This window comes from Cydia amplana, chromosome 19, assembly GCF_948474715.1.
Source record: "Cydia amplana chromosome 19, ilCydAmpl1.1, whole genome shotgun sequence".
Lineage (NCBI taxonomy): Eukaryota > Metazoa > Arthropoda > Insecta > Lepidoptera > Tortricidae > Cydia > Cydia amplana.
In genome coordinates, this window is record NC_086087.1 from 5730207 (window position 1) to 5743760 (window position 13554).

The 13554-nt window shown below is 37.2% G+C and overlaps 1 protein-coding gene across 1 annotated transcript in view; it reads left to right on the forward strand.

Moving 5' to 3' along the window:
- The first annotated feature begins 1078 nt into the window (after positions 1 to 1078).
- The window catches only part of LOC134656903 (uncharacterized), a 163738-nt gene continuing 151262 nt past the window's right edge, over positions 1079 to 13554 (forward strand). Inside the window, exon 1 of the mRNA XM_063512451.1 lies at positions 1079 to 2479. Coding sequence (XP_063368521.1) covers positions 1249 to 2479 — 1231 coding nt within the window. The 5' untranslated portion in view covers positions 1079 to 1248. The remainder of the gene's footprint in view (positions 2480 to 13554) is intronic.

Consider the following 13554-nt stretch of genomic DNA (forward strand, 5'->3'; position numbering starts at 1 on the left):
TTTTTAAGACTTTCCCTGGGCACGGCACAGGGTCTGTTAGATCCGATGCATGACTTTATTCTATGGCGTTAACGGGTCGATAATAACCGTTGGGTATTCTCTTAATTAATTGTTATTATCTACGTTTTTACGATGAATTATGCATATATTTTTTAAATAACATATTCTTTGATAGTCAACCTAGTCACTATTCAATTTGTAGGTAGATTCATTTTAAAATGAAATAGCTGGACAAATAACAATTTGTCGGATCTCTTACACCCGATATCCGCACTGGCTGTTCAGATTGTCGATATTTTTGTAGTGTTGGGGGTAGAAATAAAACATCGATATCGAAAAATATTAATTTTAATATGGTGATAGACTTATGTGATACCTACTAAAGACAATATTGCAACTAGTGAACAAGTAGTAACACTACTTAAAATATGTTATAAATTTTAATTTTTTATTTAAACTAATTTTAGTTTTACACAATATTCATATTATTTTTTTATAATGTCCGTTTTTTTAGAATAAGAAACAAACGTAATCGACCATCATTTGTCTAATCTTAAAAAAACGGACTTCAAATTGAATGTATTTTTTTATTATAATTGCAACGTCTGCCCGGTTGATGGGCTTGTGTAAATATTATTGGCAGATATGTTACGCTTACCAATAATTATCCTCCTGGCAGTTACATCCTCTTTTTTCTTTTTAACCGTTTCATGTTCGTTTTCTTGTTTTTCACTAAAAAACAATTTTTTTCTCGATTGCTTCATGATCGATAATTCACTAATTGTCACACCCACACACTTGGACTGCACTAGCTCAACTAGACTTTCATCTAGTACGGCTATCGGGTCATCGGGCATCGGATCTTGACGACCCGATGGCCGTACCAGATGAAAATTTTTTTCGCCCTGGTCGGCATGGGGTCGAAAGTAACCGATACGTATTTTATTACCTATATTGCTTATATTCCAGTAGACATTGTCAAAACACTACCTATCCTTTTTTTACTCTTGCTACATCCAGAGATATCTATCCCGCACCAGCGTACGGAACAGCAAATTATCTCTCGCTTCGCTTTATATTTAGTATATTTTAAAGTTCTTACCATTGAACTCCTACAGGATAATTTATTAATTTGGCACGGGCGCGGTTAAGCAAAAAAACTTAAAATTAGGATTCCTTAACGCAGGTTCTCTCGGAACTAGTCACAATGAGCTTATAGTTGCTGTTGAACAAAGTTATGTAGACATAATGGCCATCAACGAAACCTGGCTACACGATGGAGAGGAGGGGCGGGCGCCGGTCATACCTAACTATCGCCTGCGCCACATCCCGCGGCCGCGCTCCGTGCGCGCGCGCGGCGGCGGCGTCGGCTTCTACGTCAAGAATGGAGTTGCGGCTCGACGCTGCGCCCACCCACCCGATATGGGAGTTGAACAGATGTGGCTCAAGTTATCAATTAATGGTTTGACTCTGTTAATAGGAACTGCATACCGACCGCCATGGTTAAGTATCGATACATTTATTGACGCAATGACTGATACTATTACTTCGTTTTCTAAATTTGATTATATTGTGTTAATGGGAGACTTCAATATAAATTTATTGAATAATGATAGAAATGCCTCTAAGCTCAAACTGTTACTTACTTATTTTGATTTAACACAACATATTGACGTACCAACGCATTTTACTAACAATAGCAGTGCCTTAATAGACGTGATATGTAGTAATTGTCTCGTTACTAAAACTCAAGTAAATTATATTCCGACTTTGAGTCACCACGCATTCTTATCTTGCGAATTAAATATTAAAAAATGTAAACCTCTGCCACAAAAAATATGTTTTAGACCACTTAAGGACATTGATCAGGAACTATTTAATCGATCGATTGAATCTATTAAGTGGGAATGCATATCCGAGTTAATGACTGTTAATGACATGGTAAATACCTTCAATTGTGTAGTCCTATCCCTGCTTGACGCGTATGCGCCTCAGAAAGTAATTTTAATTAGAGAGAGGAGCTATCCATGGATAACTCACACGATCAAGGAAATGATGCGTTTACGTGACGAGGCACATAACACGTATAAAGCGTCTGGACTAGACAGTGATAAATTGTATTATCATGAGCTCAAAAAATGTGTAAATAAAGCCTTATTTCATGAGACGCGTGCGTATTTTAATCAAAATATTAATCGAAATGCCAGCAACTCTCGAGCTCTTTGGAATAATCTTAAGCGCACTGTCAGAATAACTAAAAACTCGCATGAATCAGAAATACCTTCACACTTACGTGACCCTGAACGTATCAATTTACATTTTCTAGAAGTTCCAGGTAACGTGGCAGCACCGCAATCATATCTTGCTAAATTTGAAACCAGTCGCTTTCATGATTCGACCTTCAGATTGGAGCCAGTGGGAGAAGACCTTGTACTTAAAATAATCAAGACCTTAAAATCGTCCGCTCTGGGAGACGACGGTATCTCTTTAGACATGTTGCTTCTTACCCTTCCCCATTCTCTAGGTGCAATCACTGCAATTATTAACAAATCTATTTCTACCTCCGTTTTTCCTGACGCCTGGAAGGTTGCATTGGTAACGCCGCTTCCTAAAACAAATAATGTCACAAGCTTTAAAGATTTAAGACCTATTAGCATACTCCCGTGTTTGTCCAAAATACTTGAGCGCGTGGTATACATGCAACTGTCAGCTTTTCTCGAAACAAATAAAGTTCTCCCGACCCTGCAGTCTGGTTTTCGCAAATCTCGTAGCACGACGACGGCACTCCTAGATGTAGTTGATAATATTTTGTCAGCACAAAACGAGGGTCATAGTACGATAATGGCACTTTTAGATTTTTCACGTGCTTTTGATGCCATAAACACCCAATTATTACTATCCAAAATGAGATACTATGGTTTTGAGTCAGATACCGTCGCATGGTTTGCCAGTTATCTTAGTGGCCGTACGCAAGTAGTTCAAATCCCAAACAATACTAGTTTATATGCAAAATCAAAGCCATCTGTCGTCTCCAGAGGTGTGCCGCAGGGCTCAATCTTGGGTCCGCTCCTTTTTATTCTCTACACAGCTGATGTCAGTGGTATCATTAAGAATTGTAATTTTCACCTTTACGCTGATGATATCCAAATTTACATCTCTTTCGACCCAATCGATACTGATTATGCTGTTGACAAATTAAACAAAGATCTTGAGAATATTACAGCCTGGTCCGAGTCAAACTGTTTAGTGTTAAACCCTAGTAAATCCAAAGTTATGTTTTTTGGTTCCAAGAAACAGATTAAACAGGTAGAAAACCATCAACCAATTATCATTATCTCGGGAAATGAGGTAGAACGTGTGTCGGAAGCGCGAAATCTGGGAGTATTGATGGATGAGTCATTGCGTTTCGAGGGTCACATAGCGCAAATTGCGAAGAACACATTTTACAGACTTAAAGTACTCTATCGGATTCGCGATTTCCTAAGTGTTGATTTGCGAATTAAGCTTTGTCTTTCATTAGTACTCTCTAAATTTGATTATGCTGATGTCGTTTATGGCCCACGTTTATTAGCTAGTACAGACCGGATGGTGCAAAGAGTGCAAAACGCCTGCACACGTTACTGCTTTGGAGTCGCCCCACGAGAGCACGTGACGCCATATTTGAACTCGGCACGTATTCTTAAAATGTCACTACGCAGAGAATTGCATCTTTCATCTCTGTTATTTGGTGTTTTTAAAACGTCTAAACCAGAGTATCTGTTTAATAAGTTTACATTTCGCGGTAGCAGGTCAAGCTTGTATGGAATCAGATCGGTTTGCAATGATTTGTTACTGTCTCGTTGTCACTTTGCCGTTTTCAAAGGTAGCTTTAAATACTCAGCAACAAAATGCTGGAATAACATACCGCCACCTATCAAAAACTTAAATACAATTGGTACTTTTAAATTAAAACTCAAACAACAACTTCTGGAATTTCAAAGCACGCTACCTCCTGGTACTATAGTAAAACCGTCGTATCTGTAGTGGTCGAAATCGTACTTATGCGCCGTTCAACTTTGTTAATCTCAGTACCTACTTATAGTAAAATTATTACATTCATGTTATTTATTTCCTCAATATATACTTTATTACCCAAGTATTTATTTAGCCTAAACATTAAACCTATCTTCACATATGTCATATTATCATATAGTATAATCTTATAAATACATACACAAACATAAACATATATATATATACATACCTATATTATTTTCTACACAAACTAAAATAGTCTTAGCCGTAGAGTTTCCGACAAACAGCAAGCAAATTCGTATTGTACGAAGGGTCGGCCTGAAAACCAGCGTTGTAGTAGGTAAGCCTGCTGCAACACATGCTGAGGTTCGCTCCTTTTTAGCATCATAATTTAAAAAAACTTATATCTACATGTAAACAAATTAATTTGTGCCTATTTAAGTTTAATTCTAAGGCTTGTAATATTTTGTAGCATTGCCTGTAAACATTTTTCAATGTGGTGTTAAATAAAAATTTTCTATGTCTATGTCTATGTCTATGTCTCGCACCGAAGGAAAGTTCTACAACGGTTACATTCGACCCGATGCCGTAGTGAACGTGTTAATGGACCGTAAAGGCAAACCAAATAGCCGCTGGGTGGACGACATTAAGAAAATAGCCGGTATCAACTGGAAATATACTGCATTAAATAGGGAAACTTGGAAGTCCTTGGAGGAGGCCTTCACCCGATGAGGGGTTCTGGTCCGTCACGCTAAAAAGAGACTAACTACATATATCAGTGTAAATACCTAAATAAAATGTAAGCTTTTTTCGACATACCTAATCATAATTTTGACATAGAAACAATGCAATGTAATATTAAAAATAACTAGCTAAGATTATAAAATTGATGTACCTTCTTACAGTTTTTTTTCCAATGACTAGAAATATAGGCTTTTTTATTTTTATTTTATTATTATTTATAAGTTAATGGACCATCAAAGCAACGAACGCTACATTATATTTATAATTCCAGTAAGTACAATAATATTTTAAGTGGCGGACGCCAAGTTCTAATGGTAATTTAGCCAATTTAATTTAGTTGAAACCAGCGTTGAAGTAATAAACTTTTCGTCCAATATTGTGCTTAGAAAGCTATGAAAGTTTCTAAAGAAATAAGATAATTACGTACACCCGTTGTTCCCATTTGTAATTTGCCTACATCAGGCGTGGCTCACTCCTCGATTTCGTCGCTTTGTTACAGGCACAGAATATACATATAATATGTTACAGGTAGCTAAAAGTATGTACATCCGTTCCGCCCCAATTTTGGGGAAAGCCATAAGCCGCGCGTGGCGCTGTCGCCACCTAGCGGCCATATCTGTGCTGATCGTAACAGACGCGTTTTGTTAGAGAGTGAGTCTTCTGTACCTACTTAGTACTATTATATATAATTTCAAGGCCTAGTTCACCAATTTATAAAGGTGAAGGATATGAAATTTGAGAAGTAATATATACCATTTTTATTATAGTGAACATTTTATGGGCTTGAATAGTATTTTTTTACTCCCAGACATAGTTCATGAAGTAAAACGAGCGGATTGAAATTTGTAACTAATAGGGTCATAAGAAAATACCCTCGGCCTGCCTAGTGGTTCGAGTTTCTGAAGCATCCCGCGTATTTAATAATATGTACCTACCTACTTATGTTATTTACGCTGGCTGTGTAAAGGGGCCCACTGATTTAATTTTATTTTTATTATTATTTATTCAGGTAATAACAACACTATACAGGGTGTCCCAAGAAGTAGTGATATACTGAAGCTGGGAGGTAGAGGACCTAGAGGGCTATCTGAATCACCCCCATGTATGTTCCGCGATTTTTCGTATTTTCGGAGTTATGATTTTTTTTAATTTTTCACCTATCGCCGAGTACGATGAGATTTTTATTTATGGTGACGTGAATTATTGCGGTAGATGCTTGATTTTTTTTGTGTGCTACACTGATAGATAGGCCAATTCAGTATGGTAACATTTACTATCGTTAGATCTTTGAATGGAATTAAAAAAAAAAATGCCAAGAAAGATAAAATTACCCAGTATGTTTTATTTTTCTAAGCGCCCTTGAAGTTGTGAACATACTGGGGGTGATTCAGATAGCCCTCTAGGTCCTCTACCTCCCAGCTTCAGTATATCACTACTTCTTGGGACACCCTGTATCTAAACTTAATCACAAAAGTATCGGTAAACCAGTATTAAGGTTTGTCTCGATACTCCATTATTATTAACAGTCCGCCGGACGGTATCGGCCTGTCAGTTGTTCGGAACTGTCAAATTTTTGTTCTAACTGACAGGCCGATACCGTCCGTTAATCAGTATGCAGATAGCATTTTTGGCACGTTTGATTTGGATCGTGACAGTCGGAACGGGACCTAGGTGTTTTGATATAGGCACAGTTAGTTTGTTATGATTAATAAATTTTTTACGTTTAATTCTAGTTTTAATAATTATTATTTTAGTTTAGTTATATACTTATTATTTAATTTTATTGACAATAAAAATATAATAATATAGCTATAACGCTAAATCTGGTTTTAAGGATTATAAATTTAATTCACGTTTAATACGCGTGCCCGCTTAAGATGCGACATTTCAGAATAGGTATTTTTAAGGAATAAGTAAATCTTTTTTTTACGTGACACAAGTTTGAACGTATCAAGAGTTTATGAGGCGGACGTAAGCGGCTTGAGCGAGTGGCCTAAGCTACTTTTTATAGCGGGAAAGTTTACTACCGGAGGGATATTTTAACATAAGATACATAGGAAAAACAATTTAAGTACAAGGAAGTTGGTGTTTTACAAAAAAAATTAGCTTAAATCTTTAAATAATATTACCATTTTTTGTTAGTTAAATTTAATTAGTAGTTTTGTTTAATTTTAAAAGTAGGCTTTAACCTTTTCGACGCCGCGCCGTGTCAAACACAAAAACTGTCACGCTGACGCCACGTCACCGAAGTGTCAAAACTGAAATTTAACTTGCATATGCACGTAGGTCTATGTTGCTCTGTGGTCACATAGACAACATAGTTAATTAGTTACCATTTAAAACCTGCCCCGTAAATTTACTGGCATTCTTTCTTTCTATATATGTCTACAGTATCTACATATACTTACCTACTAATTGCGGTACATTGATTTCATGTTGCAGGTCCATAGTTATGGAGCTATACGCTTGCGCTTGACTAAACTCCGAGTCGTAATTACATTAATAATTTTTAAGAAAAAATAACCGACTTCTATGCGGCCCGATGAAAGATTATTGTAGATGGTGCGCTATGTAGAAAAGGAAGCATTTCGTCTCTGTAAGGCTCGCAGTTCTAACCTAACCTAACCCACTTTTGTTCGGTTCTGTGAGGATAGCAGTTCAAACCTAACCTAACTCACTTAACGGCGCATGCGGTGCGGTGTACGGGGATTTGAGCGGGAGGGGTTTGGCCTCATCATACTTTATACCTACATTTTATGGTAGGTAATCATAGTGGTTTATTTAGTTTAGGTATCATAGTGGTTTTCCTGGTCAAGGTCCGGGTCTGTGTCCGAGTCCGGGTCCGAGTCCGGGTCTAGTCCAGGTCCGAGTCCGAATCCGAGTCCAGGTCCGGGTCCGGGTCCGAACCGGATCCGGGTACAAGTCCGGATCTGGATCCGAGTCCGGGTCCCAGTCCTAGTCAAAATCGAAATTCGAAATCACCAAACATGTACTATGCGTCGTTGAAGAGTTCTGTTCTGATCATCATCAGCAGTTCCAGTTCATCAAATGCGACAGTTTTTAATGTTAATGCTTTATTTTATGATGAAAATACAGAAAATTCTATACGTGTGCCTTTAAGATTTGAGGAGTTCCCTCGATTTCTCATGGATCCCATGTTCAGAACTTGAGCTTGACATAAATATGGCTTAAAAACCTAACTTGCTTAACAAACATAACGAAAAGAAAAAATCGCCAAACGCGAGCTATGCGTCGTTAAAGAGTTTCGTTCTGGTCATCATCAGCAGTACACTTCCTCAAATGTTACTTTTTAAATGTATATGCTTGATTTGTTGATTAAAACACAACAATCACTATATGTATGCCTTTAAGATTTGAGGAGTTCCCTCGATTCCTTATGGATCTCATCATCAGAACTCGAGCTTGACAGAAATGTGGCTTAAAAACTAAACTTGCTTAACAAACATAACGAAGAGGACAAATCGCCAAACGTGAACTATGGGTCGTTGAAGAGTTCTGTTCTGATCATCATCAGCAGTTCCACTTCATCAAATGCGACAGTTTTTAATAAAAATGCTTGATTTTCTGATGAAAATACAAAAATCTCTATACGCACACCTTTAAGATTTGAGGAGTTCCCTCGATTCCTCATGGATCCCATCATCAGAACTCGAGCTTGACAAAAATGTGGCTTAAAAACTTAACTTGCTTAACAAACATAACGAAGAGGACAAATCGCCAAACATGAACTATGCGTCGTTGAAGAGTTCTGTTCTGATCATCATCAGCAGTTCCACTTCATCAAATGTCACGTTTCTGAATGTATATGCTTGATTTGTTGATAAAAACACAAAAATCACTATATGTATGCCTTTAAGATTTGAGGAGTTCCCTCGATTCCTCATGGATCCCATCATCAGAACTGGGTTTTGATAAAAACGGGACCAATCTGTATGCATATACTTACAATCAAAAAAAAATTTTCAAAATCGGTCCAGCAATGACGGAGATATGGAGTAACAAACATAAAAAAAAAAATAAAAAAAAAATAAAAAATAAAAAAAAAAATAAAATAAAACATACAACCGAATTGATAACCTCCTCCTTTTAGATTTGGAAGTCGGTTAAAAAAAAAGTAAGAGAATGTTGCCACTTTTTACTAGCGCGTCTTGTATTTATAAGTAAATAATAGTAGTTTATGCAACAGTGATATAATAAGGGTTCTTAAAATTCAAGGGTCGAAGTTACAAAACGAGACGTAGTCGAGTTTTGTAAAAAAAAGACCCGAGAATTTTAAGAACCAATTATGAGCTGTTGCATACATTACTTTTTCTATGACAGCTGCAGCAAAAAAAAAAGAGTTATTATTAAAAAAAAGAGTTATTATTTAAAAAAAATTGAGTTATTATTTAAAAAAAAAAAAGAGTTATTATTGTAAATGAAAACATACCTCTTTCAATCAAGATGATCGGAACTTGTATCTTTAAAAAAAATAAAGCAGTTGTATTATACTCATAAGATGACTGCTAGCAGTCATCTTATGAGCCTATAGACAAATCATTCAAATGACATTGCTTTAGATATCACTGTCAGTCATTTAATTGACACATTTAAGTGCTGGAGTAGAAAAAACATATTTATGTTTCGAATATATCATGGTTTGCAAACCAACTTAATTGTTAGGTGTCTGGTTCTTCAGCTGCCGTAGCTAGTGACGTTGGTAGGATAAGGGCGTGTTTTGGTAGTGTCTGGAAAAAGAGATGTTTCCCGGCCACAGTGTCACATCGACTGCCCTTTCGCAAACACGCTTGCACTCACATTGGAACACCGCGCTTCTATCGCGACCTAACTTTGATCAACCTATTGAAATTGTGAAATTTCATAATGTTACTAGCTTGTCATTTTCGAATTCAATTTTAAACACGTTTAAAACGGGAATTTTTAAAGTATTTCCATGTGATTATAAATTCTATAAATAGTGTTTTGTCTTAATTTTAGATATTATAATATTTTTAAAACGATACTACTTAACTCTGTACAAGAAACACAAATTTTAGTAAGTATACCTACAAATTATTATTATATATACCTAATTAGTGAAAATCATTTAAAAAGGCACACGGAATGGATCGGTATACATGCCTGTTTAATATTTAAAACACTGCTATACTAAAATAAATTATTTGCGTGATTACTGGTGTCTTGTAATCTCTGAAACCTACGGTCGTAGCGCTATGTCTCGGCCGATATACATGGGTTTCCCGGTATGTAGCGAAAATGCGTCGTAAAGGCAAAAGGATAAAGTGTCGTGGTTAGCGCTGAATGTTTATAAAAAGTAAAAAAGCCACACAAGCGAAAGGCCGTGCCTTCGCGGCACTTTTATGCCCTTTTAATAAAAAGTTTTTTTTTAATAAACTCATTAATGGCCTAGCTTAGTAGATCATGTTCAAAACAATTTTCGTGAAATAGTTATTTGTACAACAAGTGATCAAAGTTTGATATTTCTTCGAGTGCTTATTTTGAGTCCCGTGCAAGCGAAAGATTCTATAATCAGTGTGAAAGGGACAGAGATAATAGAACCCAAGTATTTCGAACTTTTATTAGACCCCGCATGTTGAAATGACATTTGACTATAAAGGTCACTTGAATGTCATTTTGTCTCACTCAGTGAGCAAAATCGCATTTTGCTCACTGTTTTTAAGAATCAAAGTACCCTTGTTCGAGCTGCTGAGGTGAAAATTATTTTACAGTACATATGGGGCTACTTTTCCGCACTAGTGCGTAAAATAGCACTTTTCGTGCGTATGTCGAAACTTTAAAGTGCCATATGTACTGTAAAACGTTGTTCGATACACGTGCGAATAGGTAATTCGCAACTCGTGTCGATTTAAAACACTCCCTTCGGTCGTGTTTTAATTTATCGCCACTCGTTTCGAATTTCCTCTTTTTCGCACTTGTATCGAAAATAACTATTACAGTAGGTACATATGGCCCTATTTTCCCGCACTAGTGCGTAAAATAGAATAGAAGAATAGGACTCTTAGAATAGAATAGACTCGTGACGATTTAAAACACTCCCTTCGGTCGTATTTTAATTTATCGCCACTCGTTTCGAATTTCCTCTTTTCCGCACTTGTATCGTAAGCTGCGACTTACCTATTCGCACGTGTATCGTACAACGTTTTACAGTACATATGCCCCTTTAAACTTTTGACATCACACGAAAAGTGCTATTTTACGCACTAGTGCGGGAAAATAGGACCATATGTACTGTAATAGTTATTTTCGATACAAGTGCGAAAAAGAGGAAATTCTAAACGAGTGGCGATAAATTAAAACACGACCGAAGGGAGTGTTTTAAATCGACACGAGTTGCGAATTACCTATTCGCACGTGTATCGAACAACGTTTTACAGTACATATGGCACTTTAAAGTTTCGACATACGCACGAAAAGTGCTATTTTACGCACTAGTGCGGAAAAGTAGCCCCATATGTACTGTAAACTATTTTTTCTTACCATTTCTACCTGTCCTCTGTGATATACCTGAATGTGTTATACTAAAGAAGAATTCTGGCATGGGTGTAGGATACTGCCCGTCCTCTGTGATACACATGTGTTATAGGTACTAAAGAAGATGAATTTTGGCATGGGTGTACTACCAGTCGGGTTCTAACGTTTTAACTACTTAATGTCATTTGCACGCAACAATGAGGCGGTTTAGATGTTTGTTAGATTTATGATTTCTCTGTACCTACATCTGTATAATGTAATGCCATACGATGAAATTAATAAATGAGGCGGTCCAGTTCATGGACGTAATTAATATATATAGGTAGGCCTATATAATACCTACAGGGTGAAATTTTAATCACTAGCCATGCTCTGCGTACCGTAAAATAGGGTGAGTAGGGTTCGCGGGGAGTGTTGGGTTATGAATGGGGAGAGAAGGGATGAAAGGGGGGTGAGATGGATTTTTAAGGTTACTGCTACAAAAATAATGTATTCCAATTTAAAATGGAGCTAATACTCATAATAAAAAAAAAACAACGGGTTGCACTCCGGGAGTGCCGACAGAAGTGAAAACTCAATGACTAGTCAAAAATGTCATATATTTGGTCATGATATTTTAAGTTTTATTCACCAGTACGAGAGTTCACTTTTAGGTATTAGCGATTTCATCAAGATTTAGCTTCATTGAATTATATTTTAGTGATATGATGTTAGAATGTAACTGTTCGATCCTCGTATTTCAGCCCGTACAAGATTAGAACTGAACTATATTGCTTAATATAAAAGTCCAGTTTTAAATAATTGACCTGATTATGATACGTTATGACTAAAGTTCTTTGGTGAATAAAAACGAAACAGCAGACTCAGGCATACATTTTCGCCGCGCGGTAGAAAGAGAGGGTTACGTTTTACGTCTTACGTCTTACGCCCTCGCGAGTCTAACATTTTTTCCCCATCACAAAAAGTGCACAGCGCCGCTAAAGAAGTTTTCACTTCAAAAATCGTTTCAACAATCTTCCAAAATCACCTTTGTATGAAAGCCCAACTCACCCCAAATACGAAGGACTACGGCGTGATGTGGGATTTCCTGTTTATCGTCAAAGTTATGAAATAGAACTACCCAAAAAAAACTAAAAAAAAACCGGCCAAGTGCGAGTCGGACTCACGCACGGAGGGTTCCGCACCATCAACAAAAAATAGAGCAAACCAAGCAAAAAAAAACCGGCCAAGTGCGAGTCGAACTCGCGCACGGAGGGTTCCGCACCATCAACAAAAAATAGAGCAAAACAAGCAAAAAAACGGTCACCCATCCATGTACTGACCCCGCCCGACGTTGCTTAACTTCGGTCAAAAATCACGTTTGTTGTATGGGAGCCCCACTTAAATCTTTATTTTATTCTGTTTTTAGTATTTGTTGTTATAGCGGCAACAGAAATACATCATCTGTGAAAATTTCAACTGTCTAGCTATCACGGTTCGTGAGATACAGCCTGGTGACAGACGGACGGACGGACGGACGGAAGGACAGCGGAGTCTTAGTAATAGGGTCCTTTACCCTTTGGGTACGGAACCCTAAAACTAAAATACAAACGTCCGGAACACTTATTTTATTTATTATATACACCATTCAGTTTGCATATGTAAAAATAAAATGTTATCGAAGTTTGAATGTCAGTTTTGCACCTACTCACCCCATTTTGCGGTAGTGACTCTACAGGTTATACTAAACAACTTTTTATTATGTTGGAGTTATGGGACCAATGCCGAAATTGCGAAAAAAAATTGTCTATTTCATGCCGGATGTTGCGAATATCCGCATCCGCAACCGCGGAACTTCCGCATTATTTTCAACATCCGCATCTGCATCCGCATCCGCATAAAATCGATGCGGAGTTTAATGCGGATGCGGATGTGGAACAGGTCTGTACAGGAACGTCTTAGCATCAGCGTAAGTGCTAGACTGCTAGGTAATTTAGTCATTAGCCAAAAAAACCTATTAGAAATGAGCAGTCAAGCGTGAGTGGGACTTAATGTACGGAACCCTTGGAACGCGCGTCCGACTCGCACTTGGCCGGTTTTTAGGGTTCCGTAGCCAAATGGCAAAAAACGGAACCCTTATAGATTCGTCATGTATGTCTGTCTGTCCGTCTGTCCGTCCGTATGTCACAGCCACTTTTTTCCGAAACTATAAGTTATACTGTTGAAACTTGCTAAGTAGATGTATTCTGTGAACCGCATTAAGATTCTCACACAAAAATAGAAAAAAAACAATAAATTTTGGGG